General features: G+C 37.1%; 1 protein-coding gene across 6 annotated transcripts in view; it reads left to right on the top strand.

Moving 5' to 3' along the window:
- rhcgl1 (Rh family, C glycoprotein, like 1) overlaps window positions 1–25,169 on the top strand; it is a 131,285-nt gene that overhangs the window by 53,563 nt on the left and 52,553 nt on the right. For 2 of the 6 annotated variants that reach the window (XM_087255772.1, XM_087255769.1), the window contains exons 1-2: window positions 24,141–24,237; window positions 24,337–24,381. The exons of 3 other annotated variants lie outside the window; for them this stretch is intronic. Coding sequence is in view for 1 of the 3 variants with exons in the window: in XM_087255770.1 (XP_087111896.1) it covers window positions 24,265–24,381 (117 nt within the window). In the remaining 2 variants the exon portion in view is untranslated. Of the gene's footprint in view, window positions 1–24,140; window positions 24,382–25,169 lie in introns of those variants that run through there. One more of the 6 variants, XM_087255770.1, reaches the window with a different exon arrangement.

Consider the following 25,169-nt stretch of genomic DNA (forward strand, 5'->3'; position numbering starts at 1 on the left):
AGTTCTCTTTCCACCACTGAATATATGTTAATATGCAACAAAACCATTAGAGAAGATGTATAATGCTTTACCATTTGAAGAGCATTGCATGTCAGCTATGCCAGTAACCATGTTTCTTCAAATCATTAATACTTCTTGTAATATGTTGAATCATGTTATATTACCTCTGAACATCAGTTCAAGACATTGCTGCAAGAAAATATAAACATAAAATGACCTCAAAATCAATGGTATCAATATTTAATCTCATTCGTCTTAATGATTCGGTTTTCTGGTGTTTATTAACAAATTTAAGAATATGTGTATTTATTTTATCATTTGCTGTTTAGGTTAAATGATTTAACTGCTTGAGATTCGTTGAGTGTCATTGCCGTCACAATGAAAGCATAACTAGATATCATTGATATGACTTTCTGTAATATGTTGAGTCATGTAACTTTCCTTTTGAGCTACAGTTGAAAAGGTAATAGATGTGAGTCACGATATTGCAGTAAGGAAACACAAGCATGACCTGTAAAATGACATGAATGATGTTCATTCTTTTTAAACATCAAGACGAAGGTTGTGAGCCGAGATTGCGTCATATTAAGAAAATAAAAAAAATTATCTGTAGCAATATTATGTACCTTCCTTTTAATCTTATTAATCATGCCTCAATATTAAATGTTATAGTGTTGATTTAAGTCATTACGATTTAGTTAGCAATTGAATTCCCTTCACCCCAGCAATATGTACAGTTGAAGTCAGAATTTTAGACTCTTCGAATTTCTTTTCTTTTGAAATATTTACCATATGATGTTTAACAGATTAAGGATATTTTCACAGTATGTCTGATAATATTTCCTTCTTCTGGAGAAAGTCTTATTTGTTTTATTTTAGCTAGATTAAAAGCCAAATACTTTTTAAAAACCTTTTTAAGGTCAAAATGAGTAGGCTCTTTAAGCTATATTTTTTCAGAACAAACCATCGTTATAACTTGCCTAATTACCCTAAACTGTCTGGTTAACTTAATTAACCTAGTTAATCATTTAAATTTCACTTTAAGCTATATAGTCAAATATTAGTCACTATGCTTTTATCATGGCAAAGATAAAATAAATCAATTATTAGAAATGAGGTATTAAAACTATTATGTTTATGTGTTGAAAAAAAATCTTCTCCCCATTAATCAGAAATTGAGGGGAAAAATGAACAGGGAGGTTAGTAATTCTGACATCATTTTTAAAGTGGTGCCATGTGGCTGTTGTGTTTGTTTTTAAAGGGATAATAAATAAAGAAGTTATAATTCATAATTTACTCACCCTTCACTTGATTCAAACCTGTTTGAAACCTGTAACTATCGACTTCAACAGTATTTGTTTGTCCTAAATGGAAGTCAATGGTTTCAGATTTTTAACAGTCTTCAAAATATCTTCTTTTATGGTGGCCGAGAGAGTTTAACGTGCTGCGGTTTAAGAAAACACATGCAATTACAAAAAACACCAGCAAAATGCAAAAATATCTTTAGCACATAGCACATGTGTTGCAAATCCTCACAACACAAAAAAAATTAAGCAAACATGCTGCATTCTCACAATGCAAGCAAATTAATGGAATTGTTTCAAGGGAAACATTTTGCAGCAATGTTCATCATGTTTTAGGGTCTCTTTGAAACATTTCCATTGTATTTAGTTCTATTTGCAAGTGTTCGTAATTTGTTTGCGTTGTGAGAAAGTGCAGTGCATTTTATGTGCTTATCTTGTGAGGATTTGCAGCACGTGTGCTGTCAAACGGATGAAGATATTTTCTTAATTTTCTGGTGTTTTTTGTAATTGCATGTGTTTTCTTAAATTTCAGCACGTTTAGCTCTCTTGGCCAATGTATTATTTAGTGTTCAAAAGAATAAAGAAAATGATAAAGGTTTGGATCCACTTGAGAGTAATTAAATAGTAAATAAATCTGCATTTTTCTTCAGAAATCTAAGCTTCAAGGCAAAAAAAAAAACAAAAAAAAAACAGAAAACTGAATCATCATATTCTCCCCTTGATGTTGTCCTAATGCCATAGGAGTAGATATGATATATAAATTATTTCCTATTTTGGATGACAAAAACAGGGTTTCTAAAACAAATTGAAATAAAAATATAAGCCATAATATGATTTATAACAAAATGTGAAACTGCACATTTATGATACCAATAATGACATGGTGAATCACTTTAGAAAAGCACAAACATTGGAGATGACACAAGTTTAAAGGTGATGCTAATAGAGTTTCATGAATGTCTAGTTTCTCGTGAAGAGTGTCAAGTACAGTATTTTTATGTTTTGTTTGTGCTCTTGAAATAAAGAACAATATAAAGAACGGGGAAAAATCCAAGGTGACTATGGCCCTGTCCACACGAACAAAGGTATTTTCAAAATCACAGCTATGTGGTCATTCAATTAAAAAGCAAACACAGTCAAATTTAAGCTGAAACTCCTGCAAGGGTTAAGATCAGAAGAAAAAAAGTCTCTGTTTGCAGTGTTGTTGATTTTGGCATGTGAAATCAGAGGCTTCAGTTCCTACGCTTCTTTGTTTGTGTCATTGCGTTCAGCTGTGTGTCATTAACCTGTTTAGTTGTGTACTTAAACCTCACGTATTTTGTCTTTCTTTGAATCAAGACTAAATAGTGTTTTAGAATGAAAATTATCCATGTCCACACTGGCGATGTGAAGGATGATATGAATGAGATGATAAAGTACACTGTTTCCTTTAAAGATTTACCCGATTTGGCCTCTGGAGTTTGTTTTCCATATTAAACTTGCAAAGTCTAAACTTACAATAGAAAAAAATGCAAGACTGAACTTTGTGTAGGTTATTTAATGTTAGGAAAACCCCAATCCGGTAGCGAATGTCTGCAGCCATGCCTCCGTTTTCAGATGTCTTTGTTTTCCACCATCCACACTGACACAGAACAGCAGTATTTTAAAATGAAAATGGCCCCTTCAGTGTTATCAAAATGCTCCATTTTCGGGGCTTGAAAACTCCAAAGTAGTGTGAAAGGAATGCATAACCATAGCAAAAGTTATGCTTTTTAAAACTAAAATGTTTTAGTGTAAACAGGGCCTACTATTTTGTAATCCTAATGGTCTGTTTGTTTACTTGTTTGCTTTTTTATCCTAGTCCAGAGATGCCCAAAGTAGGGCCTGTAGCCTAAAATTGGCCCATTGTCAATTTGATTTGTTCCACTATCACATCTGAAAATGATAGAGAGGGTTGGGCCAATGCCTTTAATAGAGATTAAAACAACAGCGCTTCATACCAAAACTTCTTACCAAACTTTTTTTACATTTTTTTTTTTTATTGACAATGGTGTTCCTTCAATAAATACCCATACCGATTTTATCGCCCAGCCCTTATTAGACATAACCCTTTTTTGTTTCTTTGTTTCTTTGTTTTGTTACTGAGCTACAAAAAAGCCAATTGAAAATAAATGTTTTAATTAAATTTACATGAATCAGAGTTTTTTTTTTATGTAAAAACTGTCACAACAAATAGAGGACTATGCAGAGGGCATCGGCCAGCAAATCAAGGCAAAAGCTAGGGTAACTCCATTATTTTAGTATTAGTAGTACATTTTTTTTACTGTATTAGGTTCAGTATAAAATATATAAAGTATTAGTTATTATACAGCAATGTTTTATCGGTATTTTAAAATATTTTTAAATTAATTAGGAAATTACCCATGACAACTATATTTACCTTCAGCCCACTAGCCTCAATCATGTTTGGATTTTGAACCTTTTTTAAGAAAAATTTTAGGCAGCCCTGTCCTAGTCTGTTCACGTGATGTGAAGTATGCTGACAACAAGGAGTGCGGATCCAAATGCAGGGTTTATTAAATGGAATGGTCAGGCAAGCAACAGTCAACACAGGCTCAAACAGATGTATATGGGCAAACCAGAGTCGTGGTCGACAATCAGCCAGATGGTCAGTACAGGCAGGGAGCAGACAATATAAACAAAACAAAGCAAGGTTCAAAAACACCGAAGGTAAGGCAAGGAAAATGTGTCGTAATGCTTACTATACAGTTTAACAAGACACAACAACAGTGTGTGTGGTTGTGCTGTTTTTATAGTCCTTGTAGTCAGTCTTTGAGCAGGATCAGCTGTATGAGTCTAATCAGTCCGGATCAGAAACTGGTTGTGTGTGTGTGTGTGTGGTGCATGCCTGGATATTGTAGTTGTTTTGATGGCAGATTTGTAGTTCTCCAGCGATCTGTGAGTTTTCCAGTGATCTGCAAGGGTTGGATTGCTGGTGATAGTGACATTTCAGTGTAATTCTAGTTTTGTTTTGCTTAGTATTTGTGTCTTGTTGAAATTGTTTTGGCTTCTTGTTACCTGGATTACTTTTGAGAATGAAATAAAAGTTGCACTTGGATCCTCAACCACTGATGTGCCGCATTTTTGTAACAGTAACTTCTTTTTTTTTTTTTGGATAGAGATTTGTTTCTTTAAAAATAATCATTCATGGTTTTTGTGTATTTATTTATGTATTTATTCAATCATTCATTAATTCATTAATTAATTCATTCATTCATTCATTTATTTATTTATTTATTTATTTATTAAAAACTATGGACCTGGCCTAAATAAATTTTTAATTTATGTTATGTGTTGAAAATGAATGAATAAATGAATGAATGAATGAATGAATGAATGAATGAATGAATGAATGAACGAACGAATGATTGAACGAATGATTGAACGAATAAATGTATGAATGAATTTTCTTGAATTAACTTTTCGTCACATTGTTTTATTCTTTCAAAAAATGCATAACTAGGCTGATGTAAATGATTACAGAAAGCTTGTGTTGTTGTCTACCCCAAGAACTGCTTTTTTCCCCAAAGTCTGAACACTTATAGCAGTAATGATGCAAGTGCAATAATAATCTGATGTGCCACGTTTATCTGCCAGCAGGATCATGCTGTTTTGATGAAAGATGATGACTGAAGTGAGTCTTATTCACTGTGTACATTCAGGATAGTGAAGGCAAGACCTTAAAGCCACATTTTCTGACCTCTGTTTTATTTTAAAAGAGCACAAAAGGAGCTGTTTGTTTCCTGAACAGACAGTTGCGAATGATCCTTTATGCTGTTGTTGTGCTTCATAGATCACTGAGTCTTATCACTCCACAGGTAGAAAACAGCAGCGCAGTGGATGAGGGCATTGTAGCATTGAATAGCCAGGCAAGACCTTTAAGCAGAATTCTTTCATCTCATCCCTTTACTATTGTGCATAACGTTTTTGATGCTATCTTAGTCACTGTGATGCTACACTTGAAGTTTTATAGCTCGAAGAGGACTTCCTTTTCCAGTTGGATAGGTTTCATGCCAAACAGTTTTTTTTTCTTTCAGAAGTGTAGTCTCAGTAGCTCATACACTCACTGAGGTTCACAAGTATCCCATACCAAAGTTTGAGAAAAAAACAAAAACAAACAAGATTTGATCATTCTTACAATTAAACAGTGAATCAAATTGAATAAAATTATAATTTCACCACATGACATTATCATTGCATATATGTTTTTCAGTCAGTACACTTTTGCACATCATAATTTACAATTGCCGACAGGTTTAGATTTTTTGCATGCTAAATATAGCAACTTTCTCAGATTGCATTTTTAAATGTGCAAACAGTGTGCTTGTTGCTCACGTGATCAAGCACTTTGCCTCTGATATTGGCCTTTGTCTGCGATTTCAAAACCTTTTGTCTTCAAAACCTGTAGACAAACAAATATCAGGGCTAAAATCATTCAGTGTAAACTTGCCATAAGTTGCTGAATAACACTAACTTCAGCCAATGGATGACGCTAATTCTACATGCTGAATAGAGCCAACTTGAAAGTGAAAGTCGATCATGACCTGGCCAAGTCAAAATTTGTACTTTAATCCTTCCAAGTGCACACATACCAGGGAACACACCCCCGGAGCAGTGGGCAGCCATTGCTGTGGTGCCCAGGGAAGAGTTGGGGGATCACTCTGTTGCTTAAGGGAGAGCGGGTTGGTTATTCAATCACATACCACACCATATACAATCCCTGCTTGTGCCAGGATTTAAACTTGTTATTGTGATCTTTCTATTTGAAGAATGACTCTTTAACCATTAGGCCACGTCTGCCCCCTTAAAATTCAAATTCAATTCAATGTGTGGAACCCACCAAACCAACTAGGAGGGCCAATGCTTACTGTTTTCTTTTTTTTCTACACACTTTTACAAAAAAAAAATATTAATAATAAAAACATTAAAGAGGGGCGTCACAATGGTGCAGTGGGTAGCACAATTGTGTTACAGCAAGAAGGTCGCTGATTTGAGTCCCAGCTGGCACAGTTGGCACTTCTGTGTCGAGTTTGCTTGTTCCTCGTGTTCACGTTGGTTTCCTCCAGGTGCTCCGGTTGTCCCCACACGGTTGTCCACTGTATAAAACATATGCAGGACAATTTGGCCGTTCATTCCACTGCGGCGACCCCTGATTAATAAAGGGTCTTAGCCAAAACTAAAAAGAATGAATAAAATTAAAGATGCTCATTTCTAATATCCATACAGTATTGACCTTATTCTAAAATGCGGAAGTGCGCCTGATTGTCTTAGAACTTCCGTTTTAGTCTCCTATGGGAGAAATGACAAGGAATAATAAACGGCAAAAAAACGGTCAAACTACTTGTTCTACAAACAAATGTTTGCATGACTATACAGACCAAGTAGAATAATATAACAAGGAAATATCAGTTTGCAACATCAAACAGCGAAACGAGCAGTTTTTAATGTCTAAAAATGAATGGAAGTGAATTAGACCCGAAGTCTTGTGCCAAAAAGATTCAAATGGCAGTGCCTGCTCGTCTGCGGAAAATAAGGTCAATATATATATAAAAAAAAAAAAAAAATATATATATATATATATATATATATATATATATATATATATATATATATATATATACAAATGTTGACTACATATATATATATATATATATATATATATATATATATATATATATATATACAAATATATATATACAAATATATATATACAAATGTTGACTACATATATACATATATACATATATATATATATATATATATATATATATATATATATATATATATATATATATATATACACAAATATATATATACAAATGTTGACTACATATATATATATATATATATATATATATATATATATATATATATATATATATATATATATACAGTAGTCAACATTTGTAGTCATTCAAAACCTTTAAAATTTGTCTTAAAACTAATACTATATATATATATACTATACTACTAATACTACTAATACTATATATATATATATATATATATATATATATATATATATATATATATATATATATATATATATATATATATATATATATATAGACATATACATACAGTAGTCAACATTTGTAGTCATTCAAAACCTTTAAAACTTGTCTTAAAACTAATACTATATATATATATATATATATATATATATATATATATATATATATATATATATATATATATATATATATATATATACAGTATATTATACAGAGGGAGAGAAAGTAGGTTTATGCTTAACATTTGAATTTTTCTTCAATCTAAAATCCCTCTATTCTCAAGTACAAGTGCTCTATAAAGTTGAAATGGAACTTTCCTTTTCTTATCTAGATTAAAAGTTCAACCTTTAAGTGAGTTCAGAACAAATTCATTTGCTCTTTCAGTCAGTTCTGGCCATTGAGCAATTTCCGTAGCCAGAAAAGAGACTATTGTATCTTCCTATAGGTAATTATGGTACATTTTAATGAAAATGGCATCTGAGTCTGTGCATTTTCGGATGAATAGGCTGGAGGAAAGCAGATTAGACATCTTGAATTTATGTGGTAACCAGTCCTTTTTAATGGTAGCTCATAATTTCACAGATCAATGAGCATTACCTGCAGCAGTAAAAGAGGGTAGAATTTGTATGCATGCCAAATTCAATATTTTCAACCTATTGTTGAACAAGGACAAAGCCATTAGAAATGTGCAATTAAAGGTATTTTTCCACAAGTAATTCTTTTATGTTGCACAGACACTCCACTAACAACGTTATAAAGCTTGCACAATATTAAGACAGACATGCTATTCACTGAGGTTTCCATTTTAAGCAGAGGCTTCATTCAGCTGATTTTTTTCAAAGCATCTCAGGCATAATTAAGTTTAGAAAAGCAGCTGCATTGACAAATATATTACATTATGCTATATTTTTAAATTAGTATGGTGCTTATTTCTCTGATTGTCAAAGTCTTGAATTTAACACGGGCAGTGGAGCAAGGCCTTGGAACCTTATTCAGACAAGTATAGTTTTTTTTTTTTTTTTTTTTTTTTGCTGAAATGTGCAAATTTGTATAACTAGGCTGTCGTTGAGGTTAAGGTCAGTGTAGTTTAACGGTAAACACTATCCACAGGTTCTTGGCTGACCTAACAGTTTTTGTGTTGTTGAGCCAAGCTGTAAAGTGATTTACTGGTCGATTGATAGCTGAATCTAGGCCAAAATGTCAGAGAAGCAGGCAGAGGTACGTGATAAGATTGTAGGTATAGTGCTGTTAGAAGAGTGTTAGAGAAAGTTAATTATGCCTTGTTTAGTAAAATACAATACAGTATGATTCAGTATGGGCCACCCATATCGGGTTTACATTTCCAGTTATGGTGTTTCACAAAAAGGTTTCTTTTGCATGCGTAACCCTTGGCTATAAGATGTTGAAAAACCAACTACGCCACAGAGGTTATTATCCAGGAAAATAAGCAGCAGTTGTTTAACACAAAAGTTACAACAATATGAAGGACCCTGCTGGTTCATTTTTGATTAAAGACAGAGACGTGACTTACAAAATTACAAAATTTATTAATTCACATACTCTATATTAAAAACTATTTTAAAATGGTCACCCTAAAGTTACCAATTACTTACCCAGGCACAAAGAGGCCACAATAACGGACATCAAACCAGTGTATAAAAATGATTAAAGCAAGTGATAAATCAAACCCATACAATTCAACAAACCCCCTTCAAATCAGCATCAACATTACAGCTCATCCGTTCACGTGTGGATATGAACACAGACTAAAATACTTTCACTGGAAATAAACTAAAATAATAAAAATTAAAAAAAAATAATAAATAAATCACAAAACACAAAATTCACAATGCAGAGTAATGATCGATTTGAATATGGACGTTAGATCGGGGTCAAAATGGTATGCACAAAAATAGTGTCACCATAATGTTTAATGGAATGTCCATGAGGAGTAATCACAGCCGAGGACAGCAGATGAGACTAATTTTAAAGGCAGCCACAAATAAATGATACGAATCAACAGCTAGCACCTACATGCCGCACCTTCTAGAGGAGTTTCATAGGCTAGAGCAGACTTTGCGAACGATGCTTATCACTTCACGTGCACACACTTTTCCAGGTTAGAGAAGACTTTGTGAACGGCACCAATCACTTTGCGCACACACACACATTTTCCTGCAAAAGGTCAACCAGGGACTAAAAGAAATTTTGCAGGTGTACGCAATAAAACTACATGCAGACGCCAGTAGGTGTATTGTGCCCTCAGTGTGTTACTGCGAAATTCTAAAAATAAAACCCATTAACATGCCTTTTGCACAGTTCATTATTTCAAATGGATACATGCACAACAAGGAAGTGCTTCATTCTATCCACACACTGAGATGCAACATGTGGACTTCCCCTTAAACAACAATAGAAGACATATAAGGAGATCCTGTTCTTGCTTCTCGGCTTGTGGCTCAGGTTGACCATGGTTCATTGTTGATGATTGTCATTGTGTTATTATGGTTTTGTGCTTATGCCAGTTCAATCTCAAGAGGAAACATAATTCTTTTACAAAAAAAGTGTCTAATTTGTAAGAATTCATGATTTCATTCTTTGGAAAACTCAAAATATATAAACGGAGTTGTACCCCCAAACCCCATCCTGAAACCTGTCTGTCATTAGCTACTATTGGTTTTCTCCCTGTAAATTAATAGCATTTAGCAGTGAGCCTAGCTGCATTGTTGTACAATATACCCTTACAAATGGGTCCCAAAAAGTTTTTTTTTTTTTTTTTTTTTTTGCTATTTTAGTACTTTTGTCAGAGGAAACAGAAATACTTAAATGTGTACCATACTGTATAAACCGTGCCGCTCAATGAAAAGAGCAATAAGTGTACAATTTTAAAGAGAGAGTTCAGGTAAAAATAGTCATCATGTATTCACAGCTTATTGTTTTAAACTCAAATGACTTTCTTCTTGAAAATACAAAAGAAGGCCCTGTGAAAAATGCCAATGTATTTTTTACCCCTCTAGTTCCTGAGGTCTGGGTGGGAATTGAACTTGTCTTTCTATTAGTAGGCGAACACTAACAGACAAGCTAGAGATCACACCATAGTGTCAGTCATGCATCTTTAGCCCAGAGGTTTGAGGTTTACTTTCCCATTTCCGAACAACCGGCCTCGGTTACACTAAAGACACTCCCGTTTGGGTCATGACACCTGTATAAACCTTTAGATTGCACTCCCCTTGCTCTGTGCGGGATTCAAACGCACTTTTCCAGCATGGGAGGAAGGCACTAACAAGGACTCTAAAGACCACAGATTCTAGTGTCTGTCGCTGGTGTGTCTCTTAAGGCCAGAGATTGGGACAAATGAACACCAACTCCTGCGAGCTGATCTTCATTAGACTTACCCCCACCCCACCAGCCCCAAACCTTACTCCAATCCAGGTCATGTCAACAATGTAATCTTTACATTTCATTCGCCCCATTCAAAGTATGTTTAAAACAGGTGTTCCCAGGAGGGGATGTAGGTGTAGTAACACAGATATTAAATACCACCAATGGCAGTTTATTTTACAGTATGCACATTTATTCAATCATTCGTTCATTGGTTCGTTCGTTCGTTCGTTCGTTCGTTCGTTCGTTCGTTCGTTCGTTTGTTCGTTCATTCATTCATTCATTCATTCATTCATTCATTATTTTTCCTTTGTCATAGTCTCTTATTTATCTGGGATTGCCACAAAGCAATGAACCACCAATTTATCCAGCTTATGTTTTACAGAGCGGAAGCCCTTCCAGCTGCAATCTAGTAGTGGAAAACACCCACACATGCTTATATTTACACACACACACACACACACACACACACACACACACACAGATAAACTATGGCCAATTTTAGTTCATCCAATTCACCTATACCACATGTCTTTGGACTGTGGGGGAAACAAGGGCACCCGAACACGGGGAGCACATGCAAACTCAACACAGGAATGCCAACTTGTCCAACTGGTACTCCAATCAGCGACCTTTTTGCTTTGAGGTGACCATACTAACCTCTGCGCCACCATAGTATGCACACATCCAAAATGAAAACTTGAAACGGGTGTAAATACAGACTAATGAAGATTCACACAGTTCATTTACTGACTTGCATAATATATACACGTGAGGCAAGACCATAAAATAAAGTGCTACGTTGCAGCCTTTAACGATAATGCTAATGTGTGTTGTTTTGTTCATCACAATGGTACTTACTTGTGCTGCTCCTTGATTCCTGCAATTAAAACACGTAAGAAGTAAAAGTAAACAAACAGCATTCTTTTTCATGTTAATTTGCATCTGTTCATACTTTTGTGTGAGTACAGTATGATACTGCACTCCAAACTGTCATAAATACATGAAAGAGTCTTTAAAAAAGGCTTTGGAAGCAATGCTGCAAAACAATATCTTTCTCATGCAGACCAATCCTTTCACTTCATAACACTGTATTTTATAAAAATATATTAGGAACGATGAGTATTTTTGTTTTGCATATATTAGCCTGTTTCCACTGAGTGGTACAGTAAGGTACAGTTCGGTACGCTTTTATGGCCATTTCCACTGTCAAAAGCATATCGAACCGTACTGTAGCCTACCACTTTTTCGGCACCCTTTCGAAAGGGTACCAAACACGAGAAAGGGTAGCAAAAGGTGGAGCTACACATGAAGCTGATTGCTGATTGGTTACAGTGATATGTCACGAGCTTGTGTAGAGCTAGAATGAAAACAAAGGAACCACCCTGTTTTAAATACACAGCCGAGACATTACACCGTAATACTATATGCATATATTAACGATCCATGAACCTTGTCGTTGTCTTGATATACAGACACAAAGCCAAGAAGAACAAAATCTGCCGTGTCCTGTTGTTGTTTTACGAGGCCGTCTAAAAGTGCGATTATGATCCTACTATGATCTTGGAATGACATATTTACTCTCTAACAGAGGTTACATGTGCAGATGAACATTAAAGACACACATGAGAGGTTTGCAAAAAGACTGTAAAAAGAAAAAAAGTTGATTAATTAATTAAATGTCCCAATCCACTGACATAATTTGGGTCATATTTCCTGGATAGATAGTTAAGCTACAGCTTCCTCTTTAAGCTGACACTCTGGGGGCTGAGACAATGAAACTGTTGTGTCATTATGTCACCCCTCAGATTCATACAGGCGGGTGTGTGGGAGGATTGTTTTGTTATCGTGTTACAAGGGAATCACATGATACTTTTAATAAGAAAGCAGTTGCAAGAAATTAATCCTATTAACATAGTCCATATCCCCAAGACACAATGAAATGATGTTGAAATGTGCATAGCAGACTAAGGAAGATCCACCACCAGCTTCCCTCCCCTCTAACCAACTATCTTGTCAACATATGTTTGTGTGTCCTGGAGGAAACCAACCGAAGTGATAGAAATTCAATTAACACATTGCCTAAAAATAAAACAAACATAAAGTTTTTAATTATACAGAGGGAAAGTGTGTACCAACTGCTTCAGTTCACTGGCTTGAGACTCAATACTCATAATTTTGTCTAGCCAAAGGGTCGACTGGTGCAGAATATTCAAGCTGACGTTAGAAAGGTGAATTAAAGGTGGAAAACAGAAAAGATGTTTATTGATCAGCTAGGCTGCACCAGATTTGTATGTACTCTATATCTTAAGCCAGAGCCTCGGACAGGAGAATCCATCACTATTGGCAGGTGATGTTGATGATCCAAGAGAGCGTGGCAGGTTTATGGACACATTTTAAGTGGGCTGTCTGGGCCTCTTTAAAGCCACATCACTCAATCATTGCAATAGAATTAGGTCACATATGCGTCAGTAATGGTCCATTTAGGCCACAGGGAGGGAGAATGTACTACTTTTGCTTAACTTTTGTATAACAATACAGAACAAATATGCATATACCTGAGTATGTACCCACACAGCCTGAAACATTGCTGAAAGCATTAAGGCAGAAGAAGCATTTACCTAACTATATCATGAACTAAAAATTCCATTGTATTTTTGGGGTTCTGAAAACAGTTTTGAAGGCATGTTGTATTAAATTGAATTTTATTGGATTAAATTGAATTGAACTGAATAACATTTTTGTTTGACAGATTTTTGACAAACTGTACAAAAATATAAGTACCCCAAACATTTTAAAATAAAACCATAAAGGATAAAAATACAACAAAGGCCCGGGCTTGTTTTCCATGTGGTCCTCGCTGCTAAAAAAACGAAGTATGGCTGCAAAATACAGATACTCCTCCACATTTTAAAACAGGAACAAAACTATTCACAATATAATAACATACAATATAACATCATCATCTATCTACCATGCAAACTAACTATTATCATTAAACAATCATCGTTTGATCGCTTTTTTAAACCTCCTTAAGTCTTTTATTTCCTTGATTGATTTTGGTAATTTGTTCCACATGATGATGAACATATTTTTCCCCACTACACTTCTAAATTTAAATAAAGAAATATAAAAATCCCAACCCCTAGTACTATATGAATACTGTTGCAATATTTTATTAACAGCATACTTCATTTAATGGTTTGTTTTTGAAAAACAATACCATTATCGTGTTCATGTGCTCATTTTGCATCGCAAAACGTGTTACTATAGTGATATGGTTAACTCTTAAATTGACACATTTTTTTTTCTTTTTTTAGAAATAGAATTATTTCACATGTCACCTAGAGTTAGGGTTGGTACAAACCAAGCCGACACGTCTGCACTAAAAAACTGCAAGAACACACCAAACAGACCAAACAGACAAAGGCGAAAGAAACGAGAGCCACATTCTGTGCCTGCATAAAGGACGTATTCTCTTGTTCCGCCAAGTGAAACCAAATTTCTGACGCACACAGACAAAGCATAAACAAAACGCATTTAGGATCATTTAGCACATAAATTGTCACTAACCACGGAGTGATTTGCTTGTGCAAATCTGATTATCTAACAATACAAATATTTGAGTATGAAATGTAGAGAAAGTACGGCTTCATTGTTATCATTCTTTGCTTTAATTGTTTATTTGCTACATCACTTCACTATGTCACATTCGTGCTCTGATTTGTTGCTGAATAACCAGTTAAATGGCTCTTTTCGACCGATGATGATTCTACATGCTGAATTGGGCCAACAAGCTCCAACATAAACCCGATGAGAGGCGATATGTGGAACCCATCAAAACAACCCGTCTGACTGGTTGACCAACAAAGCCCAATGACTAGGGCCAGACAAAATCTGCAGCTCTTTTTTGCTATTACGGTTTAAAAAAAAAAAAATCAGCAAATTTATGCAGATTGATTTTTTTTTTATAGTATTATAACTATAATATATAACTATATTAAGTATTATAACTAAAAACTTAATATATAAAATAAAAATAATATCGTTTTAACTTAAACTTTATAGTTAAAATGCAAATCCAATTTAATTCAGTATTTGATAAACAGCTCGTGTCTCATATAATATATCTACTAAATACAAATATTGAAAATATTACTTTACAATCTGTATTAAAGTAAATAAATCATTAGAACATTTTCATATTAGTCAATAATATTACTGAAATTAATTTAAAAAACTGAACAAATATAAATTTACCCACATTTACACACATAAAAAGATTCAATGATGAGCTAAAAATCGTTGAAAATCTGCAGATTTCTGTGCATGCAGATTTTGTGTGGGCTTACCAATGACCAACTGTTGGCTTGGTGTGTCCTGACCATAGACTGTAAAATGTATGGACGTAGTATCCATGACGTCACACATAGTTTTCGGAAGGAGAAAATGAGGCTACAAGTAGGCGTGGCCAATTGTCACCATTTTGTTTGCTTGTCATCGCACACACCGGGGGTGACCAAATGAGGGCAAAGAGGTGGAGCGGCAGAGGAGCTACAGATGCCTGCTGGCATATTTCGTGGACGGGCTTTTCTTTGAGAGAAAACTTAATATTTCATTACCTGTGGCTCATTTGTGTTCTGACCACTTGTGTTTGGTTGTGTACTATATCAATAAAGTGTTAGTCTCTTAAAAACACTGTTGTAATACATTGAGCCACAATGCATTGTTCTTATGACGTTTTCTACAAGAGGAAAATGCAAATAACTCCCAAATACTTCAGAAATAGTCTGTATTAGTAAATGCAAGGCTATTTATGAAATCCAGGCATAACACTGTATATGACAACATTTCAGATGATTGTTCTAGAGCCTACAGCTAATCAATCTGTCAGATTCTAGAGCGCATTACAGGTCTAAAGAAAATTATAGATGAAAAATATCTTATCTTAAATATAACAAATACATTTATAGAAATGTTATACAAGTATGAGTTGAACTCACCTTGAAAATGGAGGCAACTTGAATGATTTGTGAGCACAATTAAGTGCACACAGCATGCCATATTATCTGATAATTGTAGGAAATATTTCCAAAAAGCAACTAACTGTGTAAAGCCACATAAAACAAAACAAAAATACAACGTATATGCTGAGTTCAGCAGCTAATCAGCCGGAATCATCTGAGGTGACGGGACAGCGACCAGCGAGACCTAGCTGTCACTCTAGTGGCCACGCCCTTAAATATGCATACTTAATAAAACAATAAAAACGAAATGGATGAGTTCTAAAAATTTATCCCCCTCACAGTTATCATGAAGGGTAATATTAGTTGTATATGCACCCAAAACCATCTTTTGTACCAGGCTGCAAACATGTTTTTATCAGCTGTAAAATTGGTCAATATAGCATTGCAGTCAGTGAACATATGGATTTCTTGAAGACAGCCCCCAAAGGCGAGTCGACGATTTGCAGTTTCAGTTACCTCCATATTGGCTTCACGGGAGAGAGAGAGCGGGAGGTTGCCGCTTGGTCCTGACCCCTAAATAGTTGACTTTTAACATTTTTTTTTATTCATTTTGCCAATTAGTGTGTTGGGAGCATTTTCAGTTTAGTGTGAATCAATAAATACAAATAGTAGTTAGATAGTAGTTATTTGTTTTAAGACAGCTAATTTCTTGGTCAATATGTCTTTTAACTCTTATTTAAAGATTACTGACAATGTATAACAGTCTTCTGTTTATTATAATCACAGACCACAGGTTTTTTAAAAAAAATTTTTATAAGCCACTTTAAATGGATTTTTTTATTTTACAAAGTTGCATCACCATCTACTGGCCTGGCATGTATAAAACAAAGAGTAAATAAAAATACATTTTTTTTTTTGTATTTTAAGTACATTGTTGTGGTGTAAATATACCTAAATACCATCGGGTCTATTGACAAATACTTTTAAACATTATTATTCATAGGTAAATGTGACCCCGGTCCAAAAAATAAAATCAGTCTGATGTCGCACAGGTATACTGGATTTTTGGCAATAATCAATAATGCAATGTATAGGTAAATTATTGATTTTATTTTACGCCAAAATCATTGTAATATTAAGTAAAGAAATTTGATCATAAATGATCATAAATGTGTAAACAACACTGCATGCTTTTTCAAAGAATCAATCTAATTATTTTGAAATGTTCTCTTTGTTTTTTTGCAATAATAGCATATAGATATGTCTGTCTGAGAAATTAGAGTAAAAACAGCTTTTAGTTGACACCAAAGCACTGCACTCATTTCCATAATTGCTGAACTTGGCTCCTGCCAGGTATATTCACCACATTCTCCCACTTGCATTGCCCTGCTATTTAATCCTAAGGCCCTGTCAAGCGAGACTGATGAATCTTGTCAATGCAAGAAAAGCTCTAGATTGGACTAGTCCAGCAATTTACTATAAGTACTCAATTTGAGACTGAAACGCTGCCTGGCTTTTGCAGATGGGTGGCCATGGAGTTCCAAATAAAATAAAAATAGTTTTATTAAAATCAATGAGTGTGCGCACCCTCAACATCTAATTGCCTTTTTGAGTACATTTTCAAAAATCTGAAAATTACCTGTATCAAATTGGGAATAATTTTGGTGTGCTACTGTATGAAGTTGAGTGCAAAACCATTTTATAGAAATCTAAAGTACTTTCAAATGGAAATTGGATGTCATGGTGAATTAATAAATTGACAGTAAAAAAATGCTGTGTTAACAGGCTGAGTTAATAGCTACAGTCGCATATAAACCAGATATTTGTGAAATACTTTGAAAATAAATGTGGTCAATTTATTTAGTCAGTGTATTTATATAATAAAAAATAGTGCTCAAACAAACAAACAATAAATAAATAGATAATTATTTTTATATTATTATTATTATTATTATATTAGTATCATTATTATCTTCATGTGCAGGTATATTTATATATAAAATATTAAAGAAAATATTTTGTAGTCTGGATCAATAATTACAAAATTGATTTTATATTCATTCATTCTATCCCCTTCAGCTTTGTACCTTATTTATCAGGGGCTGCCACAGCAGAAGGAACTGCCAACTATTCCGAAAAATGTTTTATGCAGCAGATGCCCTTCCAGCCACAATCCTGTACTGGGAAACACCTATACATGCTCATATTCACACACATATGCTTTGGCCAATTTAGTAAATACAATTCATCTACAGCACAAACCTGAAGCACATGGAGAAAAGCCACATCAACACAGGGAGAACATGCAAACTCCATACAGAAATGCCAACTGATCCAGCCAGTACTCGAATCAGCGACATTCTTGCTGTGAGGCAATTGTGCTAACCACTGTAAATATGTCACACAGAGGCGTTTTTCGGGTGTGTGTGAAACAAGAAAAAAAAATGAATGATGGCTCAGCCGACGTAGCACTATGGTGCAAGGTGCGTTTATTTACAGTGCAAAAGTTTCCATTCCAAAAATCCCAAAAATAAAAGAAAAAAAAAATAGATATATATATATACAAAAAAATAAACAAACAACAATACAAACAAATAGAGACAATAAAGTAACAAAATAATTATATACAAAATATTTGTTCTCCAGAATTATCAAAAACCAACTATTCGCCACTACTCACACCTTCTATCTCCAACGACTCCCACCCTGAACTGAGCACAAGTCACTCTATTTATAGTGAGTGACTCCGCCCAGTTTGGATTAAACTATATTGAAGGTAAGTATAAGGTAAGTATGGACATAAACAATCTTTCAGGTAAGCATTTCACACTTTTATACACTTCATTTGTATTACTATATAACTTAAAACCAAAATTATTAAATCAGCATTTTCACATGTCATGAATACTGCTTTTTCCATTGTTTTCCCATTCTTTTCATCCCCCACATAAAACACATAGTCTCCCCCGGGTGCCCAACCACTCAGCGCATGCGCAGCGCATCACTGTGCATAAAATGCTGCGCATGACCTTTTTGGCCCCTTTTGCCTCCCGTAGCCGCGATTGCGCAACCCGGAAGAGAGACGCAACAGAAACGCAACGAGACGAACAAACACAAACACAAACGGACACACAGGTAAGACAAATGTATGCGGTGTGATTTATGGCGTGTCAGAATATGCAAGGATTAATGGAGTATATAATGTGTTTGTGCGTGTATGTGTTTTTATTACAGCGCAATCTCCCGTGTGCACCCGATCGATCGGCTGGTGGAGTGAAGGTAAGTTATGTGTGTGTGCGTGAATATGTGGGTGTACAGCTCTGCCGCAGGCCAGTGACAAACTCCTTTGTCACATTACCTCCCACCTCTCCTAGATTGCTGACGTCAGGCAATCGTGACAGGTAATCTGCTGTGACATTGCTCTTTCCCGCCTTGTATCTTACATTAAACTTGAAAGGCTGCAGTGACAGGTACCATCTGGTCACTCTGGCATTCTGGTCTTTCATTGTATTGATCCAGGTTAAGGCTCTATGATCCGTTTCTAGGGTAAACTCTCTACCCATCAGGTAGTATCTCAAACTGTCCAGTGCCCACTTTATAGCCAATCCTTCTTTTTCAATGGTGGCATACCTGGTCTCTCGTGGCAACAGCTTTCTACTCAGGTATAGGATGGGGTGTTCCTGACCTTCATCCTCCTGCATAAGCACTGCTCCAATTCCTCTCGCTGAGGCATCCACCTGTACCAAGAACTTCTTTGTAAAGTCTGGGCTTCGTAAAACAGGTACAGTACACATTCTTTCTTTCAAGGTAATGAAAGCCTTCTCACATTCTTCGGTCCACGGAACCGGATTCTTTATGGCTTTAGCCGTCAAATTCGTCAAGGGTGCTGCTTTTTCAGAGAATTGAGGAATGAATCTCCGATACCATCCCACCAGTCCGAGAAAGGATCGTACCTCCTTCTTGGTACGAGGTCTAGGACAGTTGCGGAGTGCCTCCACTTTGTCCACTTGTGGTCGTATCTCTCCATTCCCCAGCTGGAACCCAAGATACCTCGTTTCTTGTCTGGCCCACTCGCACTTGGCGACGTTCAGTGTCAAACCAGCTTTCTGTATCTTCTGCAGAATCTTGTGCAGATGGTGTACATGATCGGTCCAGGTAGTACTATAAATGACTACGTCATCCAGGTATGCGGCACTGTACTCCTCACAGTTTCTTAATACCTGATTCATGAGTCTTTGGAACGTTGCGGGAGCTCCATGAAGACCAAAGGGCATGGTCTTAAAATGGTATAGCCCCACTGGTGTCCTAAATGCAGTATACTCCCTGCTCGTCTTCTCCAAGGGTACCTGCCAGTATCCTTTACAGAGGTCCAAAGTAGTGATGTATTTGGCTCTCCCAATCCTCTCGACCAGTTCATCGATGCGTGGCATCGGGTAAGCGTCAAACTTGGACACCGCATTTAACTTCCTGAAGTCCAGGCATACTCTCAGCGTACCATCCTTCTTAGGTACAATGACTATTGGACTACTCCAAGCACTAGTCGATGGTTCTATGATGTCCATTTCCAACATCATCTTCAGCTCTTCCTTCAAGGGTTTAATCAGGCTTTCAGGCACTCTATATGGCCTTTGACGAATAGGTGTTGCTTCCGTTAGACAGATTTTGTGCTCCACCAAGTTTGTTCTTCCAGGTCTTCCTCTCTGTAATTCTGGGTAGGTGTTTAACACTTCGGTCAGTTCCACTCTTTGCCTCTCTTGCAGATGTTCCAGGCTTACCGCTGACTGCAAGTGTTCTGGGGTTTCAAAGTCCACCTTGTCGTCATCTTCTGCTTCAGGTGTCTCCACCTTACAGGCCAACATACCTTTCTTCAACTCAGGTCCTGGCTCCCGCCATTCCTTCAAAAGATTGACGTGGTATGTTTGATTTTTCTTCCCCTTATCTGGATGAAACACCTCATAGGTAACAGGACCCTTCTTCTTAGTGATCTCATAGGGACCCTGCCACTTCGCCAATAGCTTGTTTGTGGAAGATGGTAATAGTAACAGCACTTTTTGTCCTGGTTGGTATTCTCTCCGTCGAGACCATTTGTCGTACCACAGCTTCTGGTTCTTCTGAGCTTCCTCCAGATTCTCCTGAGCTTGCTCTCGGTACTTCTCAAGTCTGTCTCTCATCTGTAATACAAACTTTACAATGTTAGTTTCTCCTTCGGCTGTAGTGCTTGATGCTTCCCAACTCCTCTTCACCAGATCGAGAGGACCTTGCACCTGCCATCCGTACAGGAGTTCAAAAGGCGAAAAGCCTGTGGATGCCTGTGGGACCTCTCGGTATGCATATAGCAGGAACGGAAGCCACTTGTCCCAGTCTTTGCCGTTGTCACTTACAAATTTCCTCAACATCCTTTTGAGGGTTTGATTAAATCTCTCTACTAATCCATCGGTTTGTGGATGGTAGGGACTTGTGCGGATGGAATGGATGCCCAGCTGCTTGTGCAGTAACTGCATCAGTCTTGATGTGAAATTAGTGCCCTGATCAGTGATGATCTCTTGCGGAAATCCAACTCTGGAAAACAGTTGTGTTAATGCAGTGATTACCTTAGCAGTTGTGATGCTGCGTAGAGGGAATGCTTCAGGGTATCGTGTAGCGTAATCACAGATGACTAATATATACTGGTTGCCTGTACTGCTTCTTTCCAATGGCCCAACAATGTCCATGGCGATCCGTTTGAATGGAGTTTCGATGACAGGTAATGGATGCAAAGGAACTCGCGCTGACCTGTGAACAGAGCTGGTTTTCTGGCAAACAATACATGTGGAGCAATATGTGTGTACGTCAGTATACATGGAAGGCCAATAGAATCGTGTACCGATGCGTTGGTAGGTTTTCTGGTGTGCTAAATGTCCAGAACAAGGAATGGTGTGTGCTAGATGTAATATGAGTGATCTGCAACATGTAGGCACAACAAGACGTTTGACACCATCAGACAACACATATAGTACATCCTTTTCTATCACATATTTCTCTGCCCCTAGCGTCTCAATTTGTTTTTCCCCCTCACACACCTTAGAAAACAAAGGTTTCAATGTTACATCTTCAGCTTGTAACTGTGCAATATTTTTAGGGATATTCCATTCAGTCACCTTCAACCCTTCAGTTGACACTTCCACAATAGGTGAACCCAATTGCTTCTCTAGACGGCGCTGTCGCCGTGATTTTTTTTGGTTTACCCCCCTCCCCTTGGATCAAACTGTCATCCATAGCAGGTAAGGGCTCTAAACCCGCTCTGGTTTGTGAGCGTGTTAGCACAGGACATGATATAACATCATACACATTGGTACTTTCAACAGCATTGCTTAACAGTTCGTTCAACACAGGTAGGTCCCATCCCAAAACCATACCTACAGGTAAAGCATCCACTACCCCCACTGACATCAAGTATGGTTGATCATTGATAACAAGAGTCACTTCAGTGGTAGGATAGTCTTTTTTGTCCCCATGTACGCATTGGATGTTCTGTGTGTGTGTAAAGTCAATGGTGTTTCTTGGAATGTAGCATTGTTTTATCAGTGTAAATGTGCTGCCAGTGTCAATGAGTGCATTTATGTTTTGTCCATTCACGGTGACGTCTATGTGTCGATTAGTGTACGTCACCTTGTCTTTTACGTCCCCCTCTCTTGGAACATAACAAAGACTGGTGAGTTTGGGTTTGCGTACTGGGCAGTTCGACGCCTTGTGCCCCTCTTGTTGACAGTAATAGCAAATAAGCTTTTTAGTAGGAAAAACAGAGACAGTACCTTTTCCAGATGTATCAGTGTGCTTGGCCCCTCGTGTTGGTGTAGAACGGGCATACATCTGACCTCCTCGGTGTGCATTCAAGTACTGGACTGCCAACTTTGCTGCATTCAGCCCATCGGTCGGCTCGTGCTCTCTCACCCAGGTCCGTACCTCCAATGGCAGTACTCGTAGCAGCTGCTCCAGGATGATAGCCTCTCCTACCTCCTCCTTTGTGCACTGCTCGGGACGTATCCATCGTTTGTAGAGCCCCTTGAGGCGATTGTAGGTCTCCGTCGGTGTTTCTCCAGCAGGAATTGATGTCTGCCGAAATCGTTGTCGGTAGGTCTCTGTTGATAAATCGAATTTCGTCATCAGTGCCTCCCGAAGATCCTTATAGACTTCCGCCCGATCTTCGTCCATCGCGAGGTATGCCTCCAGCGCTTTTCCGGTGAGAAGGGGTACTAGTCGATTCGCCCATTCCTCTTCCGGCCAACCCCAGGTCTTTGCCAGACGCTCAAAACGACGCAAGTAATTCTCCACGTCCTCTCCCTCTTGAAATGCTGGCATCCGTGACTCTGGTCGCATTGGTGGTGGTGGTGGTGAGTCTGCCGCCCTCTGCGTCGACAGTGTCGGGTTCTGCATGACTGACGGTCCCCGAATTCGTGAAGCTGCAGGTGTGGGTAGATCTAGGCGTAGGCTTTGGCTTGGTGATGTTTCTGGTATAACTGAGCGTTGCAGTGACTCTCGCAACCCCCGTAGCTCATAGATGAGGCCTTCTTCCCTTTTTGACTGAGCTGTCAGAAATGTCCTCATCAATGCCACTACATTGCTCTCCATACCTTTTGATTCAGGTTTAACTCTAGGGGACATGGCTTCGGCACCCTCTGCACTGGCTGTCTCCTCTTCGTCCATAGTGTCCCATGCTACCTCTTCCAGCACAGGTTTTTGTGACCGCAGACCCTTCCTGGCCTGTTTTCCAGAAGTCACTTTTCTACGACTGGCCATCCCACTTCTGACACCACTTGTCACACAGAGGCGTTTTTCGGGTGTGTGTGAAACAAGAAAAAAAAATGAATGATGGCTCAGCCGACGTAGCACTATGGTGCAAGGTGCGTTTATTTACAGTGCAAAAGTTTCCATTCCAAAAATCCCAAAAATAAAAGAAAAAAAAAATAGATATATATATATACAAAAAAATAAACAAACAACAATACAAACAAATAGAGACAATAAAGTAACAAAATAATTATATACAAAATATTTGTTCTCCAGAATTATCAAAAACCAACTATTCGCCACTACTCACACCTTCTATCTCCAACGACTCCCACCCTGAACTGAGCACAAGTCACTCTATTTATAGTGAGTGACTCCGCCCAGTTTGGATTAAACTATATTGAAGGTAAGTATAAGGTAAGTATGGACATAAACAATCTTTCAGGTAAGCATTTCACACTTTTATACACTTCATTTGTATTACTATATAACTTAAAACCAAAATTATTAAATCAGCATTTTCACATGTCATGAATACTGCTTTTTCCATTGTTTTCCCATTCTTTTCATCCCCCACATAAAACACATAGTCTCCCCCGGGTGCCCAACCACTCAGCGCATGCGCAGCGCATCACTGTGCATAAAATGCTGCGCATGACCTTTTTGGCCCCTTTTGCCTCCCGTAGCCGCGATTGCGCAACCCGGAAGAGAGACGCAACAGAAACGCAACGAGACGAACAAACACAAACACAAACGGACACACAGGTAAGACAAATGTATGCGGTGTGATTTATGGCGTGTCAGAATATGCAAGGATTAATGGAGTATATAATGTGTTTGTGCGTGTATGTGTTTTTATTACAGCGCAATCTCCCGTGTGCACCCGATCGATCGGCTGGTGGAGTGAAGGTAAGTTATGTGTGTGTGCGTGAATATGTGGGTGTACAGCTCTGCCGCAGGCCAGTGACAAACTCCTTTGTCACAAAATAACACTATCATGTCGTCCTTGATATTATATACTGTAGATAGTATAATTTTATAATGATTATATTATACTAGTTATAATAATTGTAAGATAATATAATAACAAATAAATTTTTAAAATTAAATATCATGTCCCATCATCATTCAGCAAAACAAATGTTTGTTAAAGTGAAATACAGTTGAAGTCAGAATTATTATCAGCAAATTGTTATGAATTAACTAAAAAGCCCCATGGCGGAAAATGGAAAAATTAGGGTTATGTTCAGGGCTTTACATTAACACCCGCCAACCCGCCAAATGCGGGTAGATTTCAGCGGTGGCGGGTAAAACAGACACTCCCACTAGCCACTTTGGCTGGTTAAAAATAATTTTCCCAGATAATCATTTTTAAAAGCAGGGTTTGACAGTAAGGATGGTCCAATATGCATGCACAGGCGATCGAGAAGCAACTCGACTGACAAAAAAAATTTGGGTTCGCAACTTCGCGCGAGCAAAGCAGGTGAATACCGGATGAGAGGATAATCACTCGCGCCAACAGCTGAGGTGATACGCGCGATTGTTTATAACGTGTGTGCGCTCCCGTTTTCTTTTGTGAAGCAACTGTGTCTAGAAACACAACTGATGCGATCGATTCTCTTTCAAATAGACTGAACAAAAAGGGAGGAGCATGCACCTATTTGCTGCTTTCCAGAGTTCCAGAGTTGACTTATTGT

This window comes from Danio rerio, chromosome 6, assembly GCF_052040795.2.
Source record: "Danio rerio strain M-AB ecotype USA chromosome 6, GRCz13ab, whole genome shotgun sequence".
Classification (NCBI taxonomy): domain Eukaryota; kingdom Metazoa; phylum Chordata; class Actinopteri; order Cypriniformes; family Danionidae; genus Danio; species Danio rerio.